Here is a 23,701-nt window from a genome sequence, read left to right as displayed (position 1 = left end):
ATACATTGGGAATACCCTAAAGTAAATTTGTCCATCTGTCAGTGTGCATTGGAGTATGAGCTGTAATAATTTCCTGGGAAATCTCAGCTCTTTGCTGCCAGGCTGAGTACTCACCCCTGGGGAAACCATTACAGGAATCCTTTGCTATCTGACCAAGTTGATTCAGCAGTCATTTCCCAATTTCCAGCACCTATTCTTGTACTCAGTGGGCTCTAATTCAGCAGCAGGTTTGGCCTTGCTGATTTGGAGCAGCTCAGAAGGCACCTTGCTCCCTGCAGCACTGCTGTGGGCAGAGGAAGCAGTGAAGGGGGCTCACACTGTGGGAGAGGCAGAGGTATAAATTAACAGCAAGAGGAAATGGCAAGATTTCCCTTATCCTCAGGGTCCCATGTATTTTCCTTTCAGACAAGCATTTTTAATTTTCCATTTGCAATTTGAAGCTCAGAGAGCTAAGATTTAAAAAAAAAAAAAAAACAAAGTCCCTTTTGCAGCAGCAAGTTTCCCAGCAGCAGCTTAGAATAAATCCTGTAATCATTTGGTGGGGTTGCTCGTCACTGCTAATGCTACCGTGGGAAACTGAGAAGGGTTAAACTTTATTGTGGCTGCCCTGAGCTGCTTCAGGAGCTGTTCAGGCTGGTTAACAGCTCAGCTGTTTGGCTTGAGAAGAGAGAGAGAGAGTATCTGCTGCTGCTGAGTTTCCCCTTGATCTCAGCTTTGCTTTGTGTGATAACAGGGTGGGTGTTCTCTGCCATCCCTTTGCAGAAGCAGCAGGCAAGGAGCCAGAGGGGCAAGAGCTGCAGTGCCAGGGGCAGGAGCTCCCCACAGGAGGCTCCATCCCTGCGATGGGAGGGCAGGTCAGAGCACTGATACCCTCATCCCACTGCCAGCAGCAGAAATCCTGCTGCCATTGGAGCACTGCCCTCTGCTCCTGCTGAAATTCCCCAGGGATGCCCTAAGGGACAGTGCAGAGGTCCCCAAAGGCTCTGATCTGAGCTGGGGGTGAGGCTAGGGGTAGGGCAGAGCACTGATATCCTCACCCCACTGCCAGCTGCCTGAGCAAAAACCTTCAAAATCCTCCTGGAAATCCTGCTGCCCTTGGAGCACTGCCCTCTGCTCCTGGTGCAATTCCCCAGGGATGCCCTGAGGGACAGTGCAGAGGTCCCCACAGGCTCTGTGTGACCTGAGCTGTGTGTGCAGGCTCACTGATAGACATCTCCTGACTGCATCCATCATTTGTAAGAAGCTGGGCCCTCACCCAGCCCTTCCCCTCTAGATGCACACTTTCCTTGAGTGAATTGCAGCATTCTCTCCCCAGCTGTGACATGTGGGGGCTCTTGTCCCTGAGCCTCTTCTTTGAGAGCATGGGCTGGGGGATAGAGAGGCAGAGAGGAAAGGAGGCACCAGGAGGGCACAGCCCATGTCCCATCCAACCCAGCCACCAAGGAACTGAGAAATGTGACAAATAAACACAAAGTGGCCTCACAGGGTGTCACTTCTCAGCACTGCCTGTGCCCATCCTGCCCCACTCCTCTTTCACCTGCACTGGCTTCAATTTAAGTGGTCACATCCTTTCCTTCTGCAGTTATTGTAGTGCCTGGCACCTTTGAGCCACTCATCCCACCTTCCCTTTATCCCTCTTATTCCTCAAGCAAGGAAAAAATGAGTTTGAAGGGATGGCAGATCAAAGCACCATGGCAGGGACTCCTGAGCTGTGTGGTGTCTGCACTTGAGGCTTTGTGAATTCTACTAAAATAACCAACAAAATGTTCATAGCTGTGCAGAAAGGCCCCATCCAGCAGCAGAGGAAGGGTTTGATGGTTGGATCCTCTGTGCAGTGTCTGCTCTGTGCTTTTCCAGCTTTTCCAGCCTTTCTCTCAACTCTGTATTCCCACTCCAGTGCTGGTATTAACTCTCTCCTTATTTTTGTGTTAGTTTCAGTCTGTTCTGAGCAGCTCACACTTTGGAGAAGGTTTTTGCTCAAGCAGCCAAGTACAATTGCAGCTGCTGTTAGCAGGAAGGTGGAGAAGGTCACCTCAGTTCTGGTACAGGGGGAATGCCATGCTCACACAGTTGCATCTCCTCTTTTACCTCCCCTAAGGGTATAAATGGGGATGGGTTTTGGTGGAGGAGAGATCAAGGACTTGGATTAATCTCTGATAAACTCTTATTAAACCTGCTGCTGCCTCAGTTGCACTGGATTCATAGTTTGATAGTCATCATCCCAACTAAAAGGGCAGGGGGATATTTTTAATAAAATCTGGGATTCTGGAGCACAGTTATACATGAGGCTTAAAAAAAACCCTACAATTACGTGTCTATTTGCACAGCTGTATAATTGCATTATGCACGGGGCCCTGAGCTGGCACAATGGCAGGTTAAAACACTGGGATATTGCTAAAATCAGGGTCAGCTGTATCAATGAGGGTTGTTAATACAAAGAGCACTAATACTGTGTTAGCCAGCAGCTGGCAGAGGGGTCAGATGGAGTGTCCCACACTGTGGAGATGGGACATGCCCAGGGCAGGCAGGGCTGGGCAGCAGCAGGGACTCATGTGGTGACAGAAGCCCATCATGTGTGTCACACTGAGGGACACTGCCTGTGGTGACAGAGGTCCATCCCTGTGTCACACTGAGGGACACTGCCTGTGGTGACAGAGGTCCATCCCTGTGTCACACTGAGGGACATTACCTGTTCTGTGCTGTGTAATCTCCTTTAAAACAAACTTTTCCTTGTTATCTTCACTAAAGGGATAAAAAGTTGCTATTTATTTGTTGTGCTGATAAATTATTAGCACAGAGGACACTGGGCTTTTCTTACGCCTTCATTGAATATTTTTTTTCTACTGTGCCAAGTTTGGCTCTTAAAATAGATAGATAAGACTTTAGATAATGGACTTTTATACAGCTTAATGTGCTGTTTACATGTGGGAGGGTTGGTAATATCAGGGGAGTAATTATCCATCAGTTACCTGTATAGTTCAGGCAAGTTTTCTCTTTCCAAAATCTTTTCCTGGGTATGAGATTTAAGGTAGGGCTCTCCTGGGTCTATTTTTTTATTACTGAATCATGCCCTTGGTGACTCCTGGGAGCTGCACTAAAGATCTTGAGCTTTTCTGTTCCTGCTAATGGACATCACCAGCCTGAGCAGCTCTGAGCAGCAGGGCCAGTCTGGCAGGGAGGAGATCCCACAGGGATGGCCCAGTGGGAAGGGAGCAAGGCCAGAACGTGGCCATGGGGATCATCCTGCATTTCTCCATGGCCTGCACCTTCATCCCTGTGGAATGCTGTTCCTGCCATGCAGGCAGAGAGCTCAGGCTGCCCTCCAAACACCCCTCACTGGCTGCTCTGGATCCACTGAATGCAATGAAAACTTGTCTTTTGTAGCAAGCTACCAGAATATAAATCCTCTAGGAGGCACTTTAATTAGCAGTTATTCTTGTCAGACATGTTTGGCTTGGGGGAAAAAGAAGTTTTGAGGAGTTATTAGGAGTTGCAGATGGCTCTCCAGAAATCTGAATTCTCCAGCCCATTGGAAAATAAAAGAATAAATAGATGGACAAATTCAAACCTCGTTGGTTAAGTATTTTTTCCTAACCTGTTTCAGATCAGTGCACAGCTGTGCTCCTGATATCTCCACTTTGTTCCTCCCTCTTACAAGAGCCCCCACTACTCTGACGTGTATGCTCCGACCTTTCCTTTGCTACAGAACCGTATTTAAGAATTTCCAACATTGACACCAATTTTATTACATTTTATAACCTGCTGTTCTGAAATATGAAGTGCTGGGGTTGCACATGATCACAGATTTTATTGTAACTCATGTAGGAACCTCCAACACCAAGAGCTGCACGTGTCCATCTGACAGAGATCAGAACACACAATGTGCTTCCCTTGCCAAGGTGCTAACACAGAGCAGGAAAATCCAAAGCTGGGGCACAGCACAGATCCAGGAGAGGGGAAGCACAGCTGTGATCCTGGGAATGCAGGCTGCAGCAGGAAGATGGGGATGCTCTGTCTCTGCTCTCTGGAAATACGTGCTCCTGCAGATGTTTTTGTGCATTTTTATCCCTTTATAGCAATAGCATAAGCTGAAGGGAAGTTTTGGCTGTGATGCTGAAATTGGCCCTTCTCCACAGGTCTTCTCCAAATGGTTGTGTTATGGGTCTCTCTCTTTGTGAAGCACTGTCAGGAGCACCATTCTGTTACAGAACATCACTAATACCTGTTTTTATTTTTTTGTTTTTCTAGGGCCCACCAGGTCTGCCAGGTTTACCAGGACCCCCTGGCAAGAGAGGTTCCCGAGTAAGTGCTTTAAAATTTCCTTCTATTTGTATTTGAATCTGTCTGTCCTGTTGTTCCAAGGGCTGCTGTAGCTCCTGTGGCTGAGTGATGATTTCTTCAGGACCCTCTCTGTTGATCTCTGGTCTCCTTTTCTCTCATTCCCTGCTGGAGGTTTCCACACTGGTGATTTGCAGCCTCCCTGAGCTAAGGTTTGGCATCAGCAAAGGCTGGGGATGGATGTTTCCAAATGGCTGTCAGGAGAATGAGATCTGTCTGTCTCATTTTGTTTCCAGTATCTGTTCCTTCTTGCAAGCTGAATATTAGCTGAATATTAGCTTTGGCTGCTTTTTGTACTCCCCTTCCCTCTCCCCAGCTGCACAAATTGTTTAGTTCAAGGTCCTTCATTGGTGGGACCAAGGTCCAGGACCAAGGACTCAGCACACACAGAGATGAGGGGTTTTTGTTGCCCAGAGCTGCTCTCTGACTCCTTTTCAAGCTCTAAAGCAGAAAGCCTTATCAGCTCAGGAATTCGCAATGGCTCTCGCAGAATTTCTTCCTCCCCAAAATGAAATTGTGCTGCAGATCTTTGAACGCTGAGTGCTGTGCTGAGGAAACATCTGGAGCTGAGTGCTGCAGCTAGCTGTGAGAAAAGCAGAAAAGCCTCCTGCTCTGGCCCAGCTCTCCCAGGGCTGGGCAGAGTGCCTGACCTGGATACGGAGCAGTGCTGGCACTGCTCTCCTGGCAGCTTGGGGCTGCTTTCCTGGGAGCACAGGGCTGTCCACAGGGTGCAGCCATGGATCCCCTTCCCTCAGCACTGCTGTGAGCTGGGAATCCAGAGGTGTGAGTGTCTGAGGCTGGAGGAAGGGAATGTTTGGATGTGTGATGCAGGCAGCATCCTGGCCTGGCAGCAGAGGGAGATTTCCTCACACATCCTTGGCTGAGCCTCAAGCCCCGTGTAATGTCTTTAAAGAGCAGGCAGGAGGCTGAGCTGGGAGGCTCTCAGGCATTCCCTCAGGACACTTGTTACACTGCTGTGAGATCTCACAGTGACCAGCAAAAACAAACTCATCTCCTTTCTCCAGCAGTGAAATGCAGGAGCCCTGGAGCCTGGGCCTGTGGGAATCAAAAGCTGATTTGGGCTGTAAGTGAGGGGGTTAGGCAGCACCAGGCTCGTGTTTATGGATGGGACAATCTGTTTTCAGTGAAGCATCACCCCTGATATCTTCTGTCACAAGTGCCCAAGCTGCTCCCACCTCAGTGATTGCCCACAGTTTGCATTTCTTGGCATCCTCATTAAAGCTGGAAGTTGTTTCCTACCCCAGCTCATTGCTTATGAGGGTTGTTTGCTGTTACTCCTGGCAATCCTGTGGTTTGCAGACTAAACTGCAGCTCTGGAGTCCCCAGCTGCATCCCCTGCCTGCTGTATGAGTGACCAAATTTCAGCTCCACAGCCCAATTCCACTTGAGTTTCTTCTGAAGGAAATAGCACCATGGAGGCTGTGTCACAATTGTCTGTTATTCCCCAGCTGTGGCTCCATCCTATATTTAAGATGATCCTCAGGAAGACAATAAGCAACAGAGGTTTCTGAGCTCAGTCCCTGCCAGAGGTGCTGAGAATTGGTCCAGGAAAGAGTTCCCAGTTAGGAAGTGCTCAGCACAGCTGAGCCTGCCTTGGCTCAGGCCCCTTCAGAGAGGCTGTGCTAATTTTGGGAGGGGGCACAAGGGTCACTCTGTGAATGTCTGGCCTGGAGCACTGGAGACAGGACTGCTCTGTGCCTCAATTGTTTGGGCTTTGGGAAGTGTTTCTCTTTTTCTTGTGTCTCTTTGGGATTTAGGGATTTCATTGGAAAGTGAAGCTGCCAGGAACTAAGACAGGCTTAGGGGAATTCTTGCATCTTTTGCTTTTGTTGTGCTTGAAAAACTTAAAAATAAACGTGCAGCATTGCAGGGGTCATGTTCTACCTCTCCTAACCTGATGCTCCAAAAAAGCAGCTGCAGAGCTCCTGCACCAGTCCATGGATAAGCCATGAGTGTCCCATCAGGCTACAGCCCAAGTTTGGAGCTCCAGAGGAGAGGTGAACATTGCAGGCAGTGCTGGATGCAGAGGAAAGGAGGGATCTTTTTAACCCCAATGCAATTTTTGGCCTAATACATGAGATTATTGCCCTTGTGGTAACTTCTGTATAATTTCAGTGTTATTAATGCTTATACAGCTGCCTGGCACATTTGAAAATCCAGTAGCACCATTTGACTTGTGACTTTCTGTAGTGTGAATTTGCCTCATGCTGATGTGTAGTGCAGAATTTCCACCCCATATTGTCTCCTCCCTTTGTTCCCCCCACATTGATCAGGGTAAAATGAAATCTCTGGCCAGCCTTTGCCTTGAGAGTGAGACTGTGGTGGGTCTGTAAGGAAATCTGGCTGCTCCCATGGATCTGTGTCCTGGTTTCAGCAGATGAGCATCACCAGACCTGCCTGTGCAGTCTGAGGGTGGCTCTTCCATGTAGGTAATGCCACCTGCTTTGCCAAAACACACCCCAGCCTCTGTGACAGCATGGAAGAGGTTCTGACTGGGACATATCCCAGCATTCAAGAGCAATCCAAGGCAGGGTAGCAGAGTGGATAGTGTGGCAGTCTTGTTGAAAATTACAGTTTCTCCATTTTTAAAAGCCAATCCCCATTTCAGGAGCATGGAATTAATTGTACACCCAATGACTCCAGCAGCAGAGACCCACTGAGACAGATTCAGGCTATTCCTGTGCTCTCTCTCTGCAGCTATGAAAGCAAATTTTCATTTTCATAACAAGTGAAAACAGGGTGTTTCTTTTTCTCATTATTTCCTGAGGGACTCCAAGAGAAATGAGTTAAAAATTGCAATGGGAATGGCTAAAAACTCTCCCAGGAGTGCTAATAACACTATCCCAGGAGTGGCTAGCACAATTTCAGGAGCTTTCCAGTCTGTAGAGATATTGCTGTACTGCCATGTGTGCTCTCCAGGAAGGGTTTCTCTGTCTCTATCCAGCTAGGATGGTTTTCAGCTTTCATGTCTGCTTTCATTAAGGAATTTGAGACAAAAGGTCTTTCCACACTGTTTATTCTTGGATAAATGTGCTGTGTGCCTGATCAGGTGTCTGTGTAAGATCTGAGGGAATGGCAGTGTTAGCAATGAAGGATTTCCCCAGCTTTATATGATGTGAAATGCCAGGCAGGTCACAGGACACCTTTTCCATGGTGGAAAATTGGAGTGGTGGCACTGAGTGACATCCCCAGTTCTGTGCAAGCCATGGGTGCTGAGCTTTTTGCATTTCTCCAAAAATCAGGGTCTCCCAGGGAGGCAGAGGCTGGGGCTGGGATTTTCTCTCAGGGATGTGCCAGCAAGCTCTGCAAGGAGCTGTCAGCAAAGGGCTCCCACTGGAGCAATCATTCCTTCAGCACTGCAGCTTGTTCCTGCTCACTGCAGGCTCTGGGAGCTTCACCCAGCGCTGTCTGCGTGAGGGGCTTTGCACAGCACATCTGCATTGAACAGCACATCTGCATTGAACAGCACATCTGCATCCACCACAAGCTGGGACTCATTCCACTGGTGTGGTTTGACCAGCAGAGTACCCACAGTTTGGGCAGGTCTGCAGAAAAAGCTGTGAGTGACACTTGGTCTTAAACTCTGCCCTTCGAGATGAGGCTGTGCAAATCCCACTTACCTGGTTTGCCTCTGCATGAAGGAAACAGCAATTCTGAGGGACATGCTAGACAGGAGTGCAGCTCATGGGATGGTTTGGGCTGAAAGGGACCCTAAAGATCATCTTGTTCCAACCTGACACCATGGGCAGGGAACCTTCAATTAGACCAGGCTGCTCCAAGCCCTGTCCAGCCTGGCCTTGGTTGTTTGCTCAGCCCCCAGGACAGCAAGAAAAGAGCAGCAGTGAGACTTTCTAAAACACTTAAATAATTCAGGAATTCACTTTAATAATCCAGGTCCCACTGGTGGTCACTCCCTACTCCAACAGGTGAGCAAACACAGGTACAAGAAGTGGTTCATCCCTGTCCACACCATAGGTCAGAGGCAGAATCAGCAATAAAAAGCCCTGACATGCTTTATTGAGTAATTGCTCTTGGTTTATTTAAACTCTGATACTCAGAAACTCAGAAATCCAAATAGATTTGGGTGAAGGGAACACACCTGCACTCCCTGATGCTTCAGGATGCATTTGCCATCCTCCTGTGAACCACAGCAGCTTGAAAGACTGGGAGGTCCCAGTGTAACACGTCCCTGTCACATTTGGTCTGTGCTTGGAAAAAATCTCCCCCTCCTTCAAAATGCAGGGCTTCCCTCCTGAAACAAGCAGCTCAGTCAGCTGGGGAGATTCCCCAGCATCCTCATGCCATTAGGAAGATTTTCCAATTTCTGAAAAGTGTTTAAAGAAACAGTTTGCTTGGCTTCTCTTCAAATATTTAGCTCTTTTTCAGCAAGCCAGAGGTCACAGTGGGATCTGTAGGTCAGAAGCAGAAAAAGTTGCTTTACACAGTGAAACCCCAAGACTTAATGAGTGGTCATTCCTCTGACTGGAGCTCTTTAGCATTTAGCAGGAGCTGGGAGGATTTTTTTCCCCTTCCTTGCGAATGCTGGAGGGTTTGAGGGAGCTATGCACAGTTACACTTTTGTTAATTTTTGTGGGCTGGGAACCACGAGGCATAAAAGGGCTTCTGTGAGCTGGGTCCCATCTCCAGGCAGTCCAAGCCTTGCTGGGTGGCTCAGGGTCCTTCTCAAGCAGCATCATTCACACAGAAGGCATTCCAGAGAGAAGGGAAACCCCTCCTGCCTTGGAGAACACAAACTCAGGGATTGTTCTGTCTCCGTGCCACGGAGCAGCCTGGGGCTGCTGCTGTCCCATGTCACATTTTCCATGCAGTTTCTGGTACAAGGCTTGGAAGCTTCCAGATGCAAGGTTGGATTGTTTCAGCAGATATAGGAAGCTGAAGTGACTGGGGAAATGAGCAAATGTGACACATGCAGTGATATTTTTTTCATTTAGTGGTCTCAGCACTGTCCTACCCCATGTGTAGATAATAGGAGCAAAACTGATGTATTGGTGATAAATACATTTGGGAGAATCCAAATTTCCAGGTGGGAGTGGTAAATTGAATTAATTAATGCAATAGAGCAATTAAGTGTTGCTGACAGCTCCTGAGGCACCTTTTGTTACTCAGCCCATCTAACTGTGCCACACAGCATCTTCCTCCTCTGCCAAGAATGTGGGTGGAATCCCAAATTCAGGACTCACCATGTTGGAACACATCAAGATCAATTATTTTTTACAATTTTTAGGACTGCTGGCAGACTACACCCTTCTCTCTGCACAGCTGCCAGAGCAGTTTCAGATGTCTAACACAAGCCCCAGGACTGGTCACAGCAGTTTCCCTCATGCCAGACTGGATTTCCCAGTATCATCTCATCACCAGGATGTGGCCAATTCCACTAGGAAAAAACCACATCAGTCTTTAGGGACAGGATGAGTCTCTGACCTTCCTTTGCCTGGATTACACTGGATGCACTCTGTCAGACTCATTGAACTCAGTGCTGAGGGCTCTGTTTTATCTCAAGAGTCTCTGTTTTCATAATCACACTTTTAATCACTAGAAACTGTGACTGGATTCTTCCTCCCCTCTCCCCTCCTTCTGCTTGAGGCTTTTTAGGATTTTGTATTTGCAGGGTTTCCAGATGAAGGCAGGAATGATGAATCTGACTCCATGTTCTTAGAAGGCTAATTCATTATTTTATTATACTATATTATATTAAAGAAATATATAGTGTATATATATACTATATATATACTGTATATATATGCTAATATATACTATACTAATATATATTATAGTAAACTGTACTAAAGAATACAGAAAGGAGGCCTCTGTAAGGAGCCCTTACAGAGGGCTAAAAAGATAACAATGAAAACTTGTGACTCTTTCTAGAGCCTTGACACAGCTTGGCCCTGATTGGCCAAAGAGTGAAAATAATTCAAATGAAACCAATGAAACAATCACCTGTGGGTAAATAATGTCCAAGCACATGCTAAGGCAGCAAAACACAGGAGAAGCAAATCAGACAATTGTTGTTTTCCTTTTTCTCTGAGGCTTCCAGCTTCCTAGGAGAAGAATCCTGGGCAAAGGGACTTTTCCAGAAAACGTGACTCTGACATTAGGACATTATTGCAGTGCTTTGGTTCACTCTGCAAGAACCAGATTTTGCTGGGTGTGTGATTATTCTCTTACCCAGGAGCTCTGGATTGGCAGCTGAGCTTCCCCCATTCCAGGTTTCCTCTGGAATCCATCACTTTCACCTGGGGGTCACAGCACACGGAGCTGCTCCCTGGCACTGCTCTGAGCCTGCCCTGGGCTCTGCTGCAGCACAAACTCCAAATGATTGCTCTGCTGTGGGCTCTGGGCCAAGCTGCTCACTCCAAAGCTGAATTACAGCTGAATTCCCTCCTCAAATCCAGCAGCAGGCTGGATTTATGAACCCTATTCAGAGCTACCTCGATTATTGCTTGTGTGTAAAAGCTTTTTAGGAACTCATCTTTTATAGAGACTTTGCTGGCCTGATTTCTGTCACTCATTATTCATTATCCTACATATTTGAGACTGGAAGGACTTGAGCTGAAGCATTTTTGCCACCACAGACTTGTTGAATTACCTTAAGCAGCACATTCAGTCTCTGTTTCAGTGTTCCACCCAATAAGATGGGCAGGTGATTCCACAGTTTTGTGATTCCATAGTTTTGGGAAGATGAATTTATTTAAGACTCCTCAGTGTCCACGTACTCTGCCTCCAGCAGCTGTAGGGTTTTTTTTTAAAGTGAGAAGATGATACTCAAACACCTTTATTTTAATTAAAGCTCTTTCAGTTTCACTGGAAATTCACAGACGTGCTAAACAAGAATTTCAGGTGAAAATTTAGAAGGAAATTAATAATGGGGCAATAAATGTATTTGGGTTCAGGCTGAAAATTTGGAAGGAATTTAAGAATGGGATGTTAATTTGGGTAGAAACTGCCATTTGAAAAGTTCAGTCTCAATCTTTTAATTAAACAGCCCCTTGCAGCAGAGCAGCATGTTGTGAAATAGCACTGAGCATTCAGCAACTGTCTGTTCCACAAGATGCAATTTAAAAAGGCATTATTTTCTATTAAAATGCAGTAAAAATAAAACTGAATAGAGATCAGTGCACTGATGTTTCTCTCAGAGGACAGCAAGGGCACTGAACTTGGCTGCCAGTGAAATGTTTAACTGCAGTGATTTTCCTTGGAAATCAGACCCTCAAGATTTTGGCCCCAAAATGCTCGTTGGAAATCCTACAGCTTGCTGAGAAAGTGCCTGAGTGGTTTTTTATCCCCTTCCTGTGCTGCCCTAAGTTGAGGGTACATAAAGACCTCCTCATGGCAGGGCAGAGCTCTCACACGTTCTTGGCAGAATTCTTGGAGCTGAATTTTCAGGTTGTTTCATCTCCCAGGAACGTGTTCAAGAGGACTTAGAATTGTTATTACCCTGCCTGAAAGGTTAGCAGATCTTCTGTGCTGTGTATAACCCAGGCATAAACTATTCTTAGCTGCTTATTCCAGATAACTCCTTAAATAGGCCTTGGAAAATATGCAGGGTGCTTTTAAAATATGATGTAAAAGGAGATACTGGTGTATGTGATTTGAGGTAGATACTCTGGCAGTGTCACTGGCTTGTGAGAACTAAGGAAAAATATAGATTTAACTATGTGAAATATGGATTTAAAGAGTTTATATGAATGTACTGTTATTCCTACTGGTTTTCTGTCTGATTACCCATTTTCTTTCCAATCTCCAAAGGCAAAAATCTGGTTGGCTTGTAGGGAAAATGAGTTCACCCCAGAGAGCTGAACAATTTTCCTTTAGTAATTACTTCTGTTCTCTTCAATCCTGAGCAAAACCCAAGCTGTTAACACCCCCACACACTTCCTCTCCCCTCTGCCTGCCTCCATCCCCTTCTGCTGGGCTCCTCCCAGAGCCTGGACCCCCCTGACCCGTGGAATGTTTGGTTTACCCAAATTATCTCAGTGTCATGACCTGTCCTGTGGTGACAGACACACATCCACAGAGCCTGCTGGGAACCCACAGCTGAGTTTCCCTCTGTGGGTGCCAGGGAGGGTCCCAGTGCCACCATCTCCTGCCAGGGCACCCCAGGGTCTGTAAGCCTGGCACAGCACTGCCCCAGCATCCATGCAGATCCCACCATCTCCTTTTAACTCTGTTTTGTGTTTGTTGTGTGTTTTAGGGTCCCCCAGGCCCCCATGGAAACCCTGGCTCACCTGGCCCCCCAGGACTGAAAGTAAGTATGAACTGGTGTGAGGAGCTTTCACCTTCCCATCCCACAGGACAGCCTGGGGAAGGACAGATTCCTTTTCTCCTGCTCTGGACAAACAGACAGCAGCTGAAGTCATTCCTCCCTCCCTGCTGCTGTCCCAGGGCTCTCCAGCAGCACAGCTGAGCCTTTTCCTGTGCCCAGAGAGACCCTGCTCTGTGCCTCCATCCTTGCTGCTCCTCCATTTCAAAAACTGCCAAATTAGGATCCTGCTTAAGCTATGCCTGTGCCAGGCACAAACTGCTGTGTCAGACAAGGGCAGCGGAATCCTTGCTGCAGAGCTGCAGCAGCTCTGAATTCCTTTGCTCTCTCATTTCTCTCCCCCGGATTTTGCAGCTCCTCTGAGTCTGGACAGTGCCAGGAGTGAGTGGCAGCACCCAGCATCTTCCTCTGCCTTCCTCCTCCTGAAACTCCTCCCTCTGTCCTTCCCTCTCCAGTTTCTGGGATCTCTGAACTCTCCCAGTCTGATCTCATGGCTTCCCTCTGGACACCCTCGCCTCTCCCAGAGCCTCCTGCAGTGCCAGGGCCCCTGTGCTTTGTGCTTTTCTCCTGCACACACAAATTCTCCCCAAGTGGGAGTCCCCCCCTGCAGCTGGACCCTCTCCCTTTGCCTGGGATTGAGCACAGATGTGGCTCTGGAGGGGTCCTAACCCAATGTGCAGCAATACCCTTCCAAAAGGTGTTTTAAATCCCAGCTCATTCTGTGTTCAAGGGTTTGTGTTACCTAAAGACTGAAGTTCCTGGAAAACTGGTTTGGATTGCTTTGGTGTGATTGTTTACAAAGCAATAGGTTTATATTTTATAACATCTGTGCTGGACTAAAGAACAATGGAACTTGGAGAGGCAATATTTAACAGAGATTTTCAGTACCAGGGAGCTGAAAGACATCTCAGCCAAACAGAGAAAGGTGTGAGCAATAGTTCTGTCTTTTCATGATCTCATCAGTAGGCAGAGATGTTATGAGCACTATTGATGCTCTGGGAAAAAGATTCTGGAAACTTGGCATGCTGCCTCTATGTGATTAAAAATTAGGCACTGGAGACATGCTGGTGAACAGCAGCTGGTTTAAATTCCACATACAGCCTGAAAAGTGAGCCTGTAAAAGTTCTACATCTTAGTGTTCTGCATTTATTCTCCATCAATGACTTCCAGATCACACTTGTTGAGTTTTATAAGTCAAATCAAACTTCTTTTATCTAACTTCCAGCCCTGCAAATCCAGCCTGGTCCAAGCTGTGGAGTCAAGCTATGTTTCTATTCTACAGGATTTTTTTAAAACACTTTTAGCCTAATGATTTGTCAGAAATCGTCATTTGGCTGTAAAGCTCTCTTCAGTTGGTCACCTAATAGAAATTAAATCTTTCTGTGAGCATTTTTCCTCCATCTCAATGCACAGTCTGGCAGCAGGAAGTCTCAGTGGATGGAGAGCTGTGAGTCTGCAGCAGAGATCTGGTCTCATCAGGCTCTGTGATATATTTTATTTTTGTCCAGCCACCATTTGCAGGATTGTTCTGCTCATGGTGCTTTGTCAAAAGAAGTATTAGGTTTGCCATGGGATGTCAGAGCTGGAGCTCAGCCCAGGTGAAGGTTCACCTCTAGCAGGGAGAGCCTGGTGAGCTGTGGTTACATCATCTCTGCCTCAGAAATGCTCTTTGGAAGGTGTGGATCACATGCCAGAGTTTTGACTCTCCTCCTCCCCTTCAATTCTCTGGTGTTACAGCAGTCCCAGAAAATGGACTTTGCCCCAAAAAGTGAGTTTTCACCTTATGTTTTAATTTCCTGCACCTTGGACCTGATTCCTTCATCATCAAAGAATGGTTTGGGCTGGAACCTGAGAGCTCTTCTCATTATGGGCAGGGACATCCTCCCCTAGACCAGGTCACAGAGCTCCATCCAACCTGGCCTTGGACACTTTCAGAGATGGGAATCTTCTTGGCAGACCCAGCACATGGCAGAAATTCTGGATTTGTGAAAGCTCAGCCTGCACAGCAGGGCAAAGCAGCTCCAAGTGGAACTTCTGCTGAGAGGCTGCTGGTCTTGGTCTGGCTTAGATAGCAGCTAAACCCACACCAAAAAAAAAAAAAAAAAAAAAACCAAAAAAACAAAAAAAAAAAAAAACCCAAGCAATCTAAGAAAGGAAATTGAAGTTTCCCAGATAGATACAGCTTGGAAACCATGACTAACACCAAGTCATTGTCACTTAAGAAGGGACCCAGCAGCATAATATTTATCAGTGAATGAGCAGGGCCCTTGTGAGGTCAGGCAGCTCTGTGCAGGGGCTGTGGAGTGGCACTGCAGCCTCTGGGTGTTTTTCTGTCTCTCCTGCCTGGCTGCAGGACTTTGGTTGTGTTTCTGCATTTCACAGTCAGCCCTGTGCAGAGCCCAGTTTATCCTCACCCCTGGAGCTCAGCACTTGTAATTCCCTGGGCTTAGGGAGCTGATCTTGTGCACAGAGCTGTTTGTAGCTGTTGAGCCAAAATCCTGCTGATCTGCTTGGGCATGGTTCCACTGACTCCATGGCATTACACCTGCTTGTGCCACCTGGGAGCTCAGCCTGTGGTGCCCAGCTCAGCAATTCATGGTGTGAAACTGCCTAAAGGGGGATTCCTGCCACTTCCTGCATTCTGCTTGTTGTTCTTGACAGTTGTAAATTGCTGTTGCATCTTTTTTGCAGAGACTGATTATTGCAGATAACATCTGCAACAGCTGCAGCCACAGGCTGGGCTGGGGCTGTCACCTGAAAGCTGCTGGGGAACAGAAGAAGTGTTTTTGCTTTGTTTTGTAGCTCTCAGGATGCCCTAAAAGCATTTGGGATTGGGCAGGTGGTCAGACAAGGTGTGTTTTCAAAAGCCATTGCAAGAGTTGGGTTTGCATCTCCCACCTGGAGGCTTTTGGCATCAGGTATTAGGATGGTTTGCTGCCCTGGATAAATCTCTTCTTAAAGCACTTGAAAAATATTGTATTTTCAGTTTAGTGAGTGCTTTTTCTCTCCAAGGTAGCTCATCAGTTTGGCTCACTGATGTTTAAAATAGTATCAGTGGGATTGCAAAACTGAGATGTTTAAGTTGCACAGCTCTAGACTGTGCAATTCCCAGAAGAAAACAATTTCTTCCTTTACAAGAGGAAGATGTGTTCTCAGCAAGTTAGGATGGGAAAGAGAAACTTGTGGGAAAGGTGTTGTGGCTTGGCTTGGACAAGATTTAGGTTATTCCCCCGTTGTCACTGCTGTGTAAGAAGACTCAAGCAATTAATCCACAATTGTAGCCCTCACATCCAGCTGGTGCCATTGCTGATTGATCTTGGGGACATGAGATCCTGCTGGTGGCTGAGCTCTGCACCTGTGTGGTGGGCTCAGCAGGGCTGAACACAGAGCCAGCAAAGCAGAGACCTGGCTAATGTGATCTGCAGCTTCCCAGGGGAAAACAAAAGTTCTTTTCCACGTCTCAAAGTCATTGCATGGAGCATATGGGAAGATTTAGGGAAAATGGTGGGTGTCTACCTGCTGCAGTAAATGAATTTTGCAGAGTAGAAATGAACACCCAGGGATCCCAAGGGCTGCTCTAATCTGTTCCCAGCAGTGGCAGCACCCACTGACTGCTCTGAAGCTCAGGGAGTGGGAGAATTGCCCTGATAACAGCTGCATGCAAAGCAAGATTATCTGCATGACTTCATTTACTGTTTGGAAAGCTGGAGCCTTCATTGAGAATTTGTGCAGATACATCTGCCTTGAATCAGCAGTGCTCCCTACAGTCCAGAGCCAAGCAGTCTCACTCCTGAGTCTCACAGCCTGTGGTGGATGCTGGAGGAGGAGCAGAATGGGAGGGTTATACTCAATAAAGGTGGGAAGTACACGTGGAATGTACTCCCAGTGAGGCTGTGAGCAGAGCTCTGTGCTGCTCATGAGAAATGCCAGTTAATAATCACTATTTCTTGGGACTTTAGCTGCTCAGAGTGACCCCAAGATGTGTTAGAAAGTCTCTTTTCCCAGCCCAGCGCTCGAAGAAGGAGTCAGAATTCTTCTATTCTTGGTCTCAACATCGTTTATTGTATCTTATCTATAAAATTCTTTCTTTGACCTGCTGAGGTCCGCTCAGCAAGACAGTCAGAGGCACTCTGCCTGCCCCCAGGGCTGTGTTATCTTTTTATACTGAAAACTACAATATTTACAATTACTTCCCAATACCTATCACCTATGTTAGACAGTGAGCTTCTACTCTAAACCAATCCAAAAGTGCCAATATCACAGCAGAAGATGGAGGCCAAGAAGAAGAAGGAGAAAGGCTGGACATGCCCAGATTCCTCCCTCTTGCCCCCTGAACCTCCATTCTAAAAACCCCAAAAAATCTATTTTTCACCCTGTGATAAATTCATTATCATTCTACTTAAACTTTTGTGGCTTGTAATCCTTCATATAAGGTTGGTAATTTTTTTTTTCCATGGGTCATAATCAAAATCACAGGAGTCTTGGGCTCTGTGCCAGGGTCTCTGAGCCCTCTGGCAGGGGTCCTGGCAATCCAGGACAGCCAGAGGGATGTCCTGAATTCTGACAATTATTGCTCCTTCTGGGCCTCCCCTCCAAGCCTTCCTTTGACAGCCATTAGTTCACCGTCCCAGCTGTCCTGTGCTGATGGGCACACAGGGGTTGTGGCTTGTTTATGATTCATGGGTGTTAAATAGTGACTGATCCCAGGATGGGGATACCCATGCTGCTGTGCCAGAAGAGATGTTCTGTGTGCTGAGCTTTACCTCTCTCCTACCCAAAGAACCTTGGCGCTCCTCAATCTCTTTTAGATTTTCCTACTTGCATCTCTCCCTGTTAGGTGCTCACATTGCCTTTCCATCTCTTGAAAAGTGGGATTTCCAAAGGAATCTGCTGGAATTAGATGATCAAATGCTGCTGAGATTCCAGCCTGTGTTTGTCAGAAGATCACAGCCTCCAACTGTAATTTCCCTTGTCATGGTTGTTAAGGAGGAAAATAAGGAATACTGCCACTTAAGGTCAAGTGCTGCTTTCTGCCAGCCTGGGAGCCTCACAATTGCTCTGCCTGTTGGGGGTGTCTAATTAGTACAACTTTCTCTGCAGTCTCATCTGTTCCTCACAGTTAAAAAAGCAACAGCATCTATGAGTTGTTGAGAAGGATGGTTCAGCCCCAGTAATAGGCTTGGTAATTATTTTTGTGATGGTAGTTGTAGACAAGGAAGGAATTGCAGCTGTCTGGTCTAATAAGTATCAAAAGTCCTGACATTGCTTTCTTCCAGTTATCATTTCTTTAGCCAATTGAATACTGTCAACTACTATTTAAAACTCAACTCTTTAGCAGAAGCAATCACTCACCAAATCCACCCCCAGCACAACAGCTATTCCAGGCCACTTTAATACATTTGGGATGTCAGGGAAGACTGGGATAAAACAAAATGTTTTTTTAATTTGGAGGCTTGGTGGAAGCAGAACCACATCTGTGGGCTGGGTCCTTGGGTTATGTCACTAATGTAAGTTTTTCATTTCAGGGTCAGAAAGGTGATCCTGGGCTGTCACCTGGAAAAGCTCGCAATGGGCAGAAGGTGAGATGTAACCCCAAGGCCATGGTGGGCTTCCAGAACTGTGCACAGAGATGTAACCCCAAGGCCATGGTGGGCTTCCAGAACTGTGCACAGAGATGTAACCCCAAGGCTATGGTGGGCTTCCAGAACTGTGCACAGGGATGTAACCCCAAGGCCATGGTGGGCTTCCAGAACTGTGCACACACACACAGGGGGTCTGTACTGCAGCCACCAGCACGCCAGCTGCTGAGGACTGGGAAATAAGGCTTAGATATTGGATTCAGGACTGAAGAGAGGTGGCTCTCAATGGTCACAGTGCACTGAGATGCCACCTGGCCACCAGTTTATCCACAATCTGCAGCCCAGCTGAAGTCCCACAGGCACGTGGCTGCTCCAGCAAAGTGTTTCAAGTAGCACATCTGAGGTACAGCCACACTCTGGGCATGTAGCTGCAGCAAGAGGCAATCCCAGGATAAGGAATAAAAACCTTGGAGGCCAAGGAAAGGCTGTTCTTGCCCAGGAGCTGAGGAACAGGGGTTTGCCTCATGCTGCAGCCCCATCAGGGTAGAGGTTTCTCACTGAGGGGCTTCCACCAAGGGCTGCTCAAACCACCACAAAGCTCCAAGCTGGTAAGGAAAGCTGCTTTCTGGGCTTAGCAGTTTTTGAGGATCAGAGTTTTGCTAATTCCTTTCAATAAGTTACAACTCCCATTTTTGCTGTTTCACAGCTGGGTGATTTTTACTGAGGCAACAAGCCCTCACAGAATTCTAGAAATGAGCAGTAGGGCAATCAGGGCTCCACATCACCTACCTCAATTACCTCTTTCAGTGATGCCTGCACAATCCATGGTAACTCATGTCCAGGGCAGAAGCCTGGTTCTCTTCCTCTTACCATAAGTCTTGCTATAAATGCACAGCTCAGAGAAAGCACCAGCCATGAGGAGCTTGGGCTCTTCATTTGACACCAGATACTCCCATAAAGCACAGTGAGACCACACAACTGCAGGATGGAAGGCAATGATGGAAAACATTCAGAAGGCTAAGTCTGAAATGGTGCTTTTAACTTAACACCGTGAGATGTCTTCTGAAATTTCTGGTACACTATATTGGAGTGGCATCACGTGGAAATCATCCACCTGCAGGGTCTGGAACTGTTTTCTTGAAGACAATGCTTGGTGTAAAAAAGGGAGACATCCAGATGACCTTTAGCTTGTGTTAACAAGGCTTTATTGCTGATAGCAGCAATAGGAATAAGGAGTTTCCAGCAGGAGTTTGGAGTGATGCCTAATTTTCAATCTAGATACTGGAAATCTGTTGAGTTTCAGTAAGAAGGCACTCCAGGGTTTGTTGATCCTGGTCAGAGGAGGCCAAGTGGGCTCACACAGCCAGGCTGGGTGTTGGAGAGGTCTCACAGCGACGCGCTCACCCGTTCTGTGATGCTTTGGGTTTGCCAGCTGGGATGTGATGCAATCCCTTTTCAGAAGCACAGGCCACTGAGCAAACCCTCCCACCAGCAGCCTGCAAAGGTTCAGTCCATGTCAGACAGACAGGTTAAATAATTACACCACCAGCACCATCCCAACGGGAGCCATGGCTGAGCCAGTGCAGTAGCAGAGTGTGAGAGCAAATCACAGGATTTGGCAGCAGGTACCTGTTGTTCTTATTGCATTTAAAATCTAAAATTTCCTTGCCTTGGCGATTTCAATGCCTATTGAAAGGCGAATGAAGCATGTGACTGAATGAGATCATTGAGGGGAAAAAAAGCACATTCATTCTGCTTGCAAAGAGCTGGACTCCAGCAGCAGCTGCCATTAATTAACTGGGGTTATTATTTATATGAGCCAGTTAATAGAGATGTTGTTTAAATCTACTCTTCTTATCCACTCAGGTTTTGAAGAGTTGTGATTAGAACCAGAAATATCAATAGCTGGGGGCTGGTGTTAGCAAAATAATTGTAGTAACTGCAGTAGGCATAGGGAAAATGTTGCTGCAAACTGATTGAACTTGTTTGTTTCCTGCAGGGAGATGTGGGCTTACCTGGTTTAACTGGGTTCCCTGGACCACCTGGTAGAAAGGTAAGAGTGCTCTTTTCTAGTGAATCAGATCAGTAATTTTGTTTTAAAATTCTCTTCTATAACTCTGCCTGAAAGATTTAATTCAAAAAGTCCCAGTATCCACCCAAAGAGCTTTATGCCTGTTCAGCAGGTGTATAACCTGGGGAGATGGGCTGAAGCAGCTGCCTGAAGACTATGTTAGAGTATGAAATGAAATTCTGGGCACAGAACTGTTTCTTCTTTGTGTTCCTCATCCCTCTGCACCCTGACACTGGGTGTTCCTCAGCAATCTCAGTTTAGGCCTGGTGCAGCCAGTGCATCATCTCAAGGGTTCTCCAACCAACAGCAATACTCAAAGCATAAATTCAGAACAGTGCTGGCATTCCAAGGAAACCACAACTGTCTGTCCTGGTAAAGCACATTTCAAGAACATATCTGTGTGCCTTACCTCTTTATTTTGCTTGGAGACTGTCAGCACTGGTCAGGTTTTGCTTTATTTGCTTCCATATTGATGCTTCAACACCATTAACATCACAAACAACACACTCATGCCTAGAAAATGCTATGTAGGGATAAAATACAAGATCCATCCCTGTTTTCCTGAGGCAGCAGGGTGTGTTTCTATCCATGCATTCAAGCCTGCACAGCAGTACCTCAACCATCCATATCTGGAGCTCAGATCTTTCCTATATCAAGGACATTTCAGCTGAGTTTCCAGCTCCAGGCTCTGTTGGTATGTTGGTTTCTTTTTTTGGAAGCTAGGCCTGTTGCAGGGAGCTGTTTGGGGCTCAGTGGCCATGACTCCCCCTCCCAGCAAGACAATATTGCCACAGCTAACCTGAACAGTTAAAATTAGCATCTTGTTTCCATCACTTCGTCAGTCAATGAGCCATTGACCATACACTGTTGCTCAGGTCAATTAGCTGCACACAAACACCTCCTCTGGTATTTTTAAAGACCCCAAGGAGAGACAGAAGGTGTTGAGGAGGCTGAAAGGAGCCCTCCCTCTCCACCATTATTTGTTGTATGCTTCATACTAGAACCAGATTGCCAAGAGGAGGGGCTGAGTTTATTTTTCTACTCCAAGGCTGGTCATGCTTGGGGTGCTGTGTGGAGTAGGAGCAATTGAGTGATTAATTACAGATCTTTTGCTGTCACAAACAAGTTCTAACTAATAGGGTGCAAAGAATACCATTTTCCTGGTATAACAGCTCATAAAACAAAACCTTGTGGTTACGATCAGCAAAATGCAATGTCAGGAGTGCAAGAACTCATAGTGGAAAAAGCAGAGAAGGAATAGGAGATTGAACAAACATTCCCAAGTCCAGCACATGGCCTTCACATCTGATCTGAACTCCCACAGGACAGGGTAAAGGCAGGGATATGCTTCTGTTTCTTCAAGTAATGAGCAAGTTGGATGTTGAAATTTTTCCTTTGGTGCAGCTTAAAAACACCTCCCAGTAGCACTAGTCTGGCAGTGGGTTTGGTGTAACCTGGCTTTTATTAGCATCTTGCATTAAGAAAAAATTTACAGCTGTTGGAGAAATGTTTGGAAAAATTCTTTTTTTTTTTTTTTAATCTGGGTTGCCTGCTGGCATTCTCCCAGTGAAAATACACTGCTGCTTGGCTGAGGGTGGGCAACACATCTTGGCTACTGGAAAACAGCAATGCCTTGGAAATGGACATCCCTCCTCTCACTCCATGGAGGTGCTGCAAAAAGGGCTCTGAGGGCTTTGATCAGAGAACGCCATGTAGAAACCTTCAAATGGGTAAAACATTTCACCAGAAGAAACAAAATGCATTTCCCACTAAATGAAACCACTGTCTCAGCAGCATGGGCTGGAGCCACAACCAGCAGCGTGTGGTTTTGGACAGTGTGGCTCAATCCTCAGTGCCTGCCTTGGGAATGCTGACAGACTTGGATTGGGCTTGTGGGATTGGACAGGCTGATCTCAGAGCACCCCTGAAGTTGTTTTAGCTCCACACTTCTACGAGCACATGAAACTGCCTTAGGAGCAGCAGATGTGTGTGATGGTGTTCACAGGGGTTCTTGGATGAGGGAGGAGACGAGGATCTGACTCCATGTTTCAGAAGGCTTGATTTATTATTTTATTATATATATTACATTAAAACTATACTAAAAGAATAGAAGAAAGGATTTCATCAGAAGGCTGGCTAAGAATAGAATAGCAAAGAATGATAAAGGTTTGTGGCTTGGCTCTCTGTCCGAGACAGCTGACTGTGATTGGCCATTAATTAGAAACAACTAACATGGACCAATCACAGATGCACCTGTTGCATTCCACAGCAGCAAATAATCAATGTTTACATTTTGTTCCTGAGGCGCCTCAGCTTCTCAGGAGGAAAAATCCTAAGGAAAGGATTTTCCATAAAAGATGTCTGTGACAGGTGTGTTTCTCATCCTCTCCTCACAGAGCAAACGGTGATTTTGCAGACCAGAAAGGGTGGCAGCACTTGGATGTCCCCTCTGGTGCCTCTCAGGTATCTGTGGCCTTTGCCTTTTGGTTTGGGGCTGCAGACCACAGCTGCCTTGGAGATAGATCTCAGCAGAGCAGCATCATTGCTCCAGAGGAGAAAACAGCAGTGAGAAAGGCAAAGCTTCACTGGGGTCAGCGAGCAAAACAGAGCTGGGAAATGGTCAGGGCTTCAAAACATCCTGCATGCAGGTCTCATCCCCTGGCCCCTTAATTCTTCACATTTCCTACAAAACTGCAGGATGATCCCTTTAGCTAGGAGAGAGTGGATTATAAATATCATCACAGATGAGTAAATCCTTCACTGGAGTGCAATTTCCTTTCCAAATCACAGCCCTTTGTGTGGAGTGCCCTGTAATCATCACAAAGTGTTTGGATAAAAGAGCAAATGCAGTTGTTTTCGTACCCTCTGCCCTGTCATTTTAGTGCTATTTGAAGAGGATTTTAGCAGGTAAATACTTTCACACAAAGCTCTAACATACACAAGCTTTTTCTGGTTTTCCTTCATTGTAATTCACCTGAGGCAGAAATAACTGGGGTATATTATGAGGAAATACATCTTTGAAACCATCCAGAAGCCAGAATATGTAGTGAGGTGGATATTTAATAGAATACAAAAGTAACACATAACAGTGCCTACATATTTAGGAACATAACATATTTAACCTAATTGCCATTCACTTACCACTACAGAATTGGTGCAGAATTTAGTTCAGGACGTGCTCTGAGCATCCCAAGGGACCATCATGCAACCACCTGCTTTGGGTGGGCATTGCAGGCTCAAAATCCCCATCCTGCAGAAACCCAGCCTGGAGCAGAATGGTTTTCAGAGCAGCCAAGCCAGGCACACATTTCTTATCAGTGGAAAAGTAAGATATTGTTAAGCTTGGTGCTCCAGCTGTCTACAGACAAGGCAGCTCCTGCTGCAGACTGGAAGAACTGGGCAGAGGTC

At 46.5% G+C, this 23,701-nt stretch overlaps 1 protein-coding gene across 1 annotated transcript in view; it reads left to right on the top strand.

The window, feature by feature from the left end:
• Window positions 1–23,701, top strand: part of COL27A1 (collagen type XXVII alpha 1 chain) — a 146,300-nt gene that overhangs the window by 20,788 nt on the left and 101,811 nt on the right. The window contains exons 4-7 of the mRNA XM_064727415.1: window positions 4,249–4,302; window positions 12,575–12,628; window positions 18,169–18,222; window positions 20,222–20,275. Of these exons, the coding sequence (XP_064583485.1) occupies window positions 4,249–4,302; window positions 12,575–12,628; window positions 18,169–18,222; window positions 20,222–20,275 (216 nt within the window). The remainder of the gene's footprint in view (window positions 1–4,248; window positions 4,303–12,574; window positions 12,629–18,168; window positions 18,223–20,221; window positions 20,276–23,701) is intronic.

This window comes from Zonotrichia leucophrys, chromosome 17 (assembly GCF_028769735.1).
Source record: "Zonotrichia leucophrys gambelii isolate GWCS_2022_RI chromosome 17, RI_Zleu_2.0, whole genome shotgun sequence".
In the NCBI taxonomy this organism is placed as follows: domain Eukaryota; kingdom Metazoa; phylum Chordata; class Aves; order Passeriformes; family Passerellidae; genus Zonotrichia; species Zonotrichia leucophrys.
This window is presented reverse-complemented; position numbering and strand designations above follow the sequence as displayed.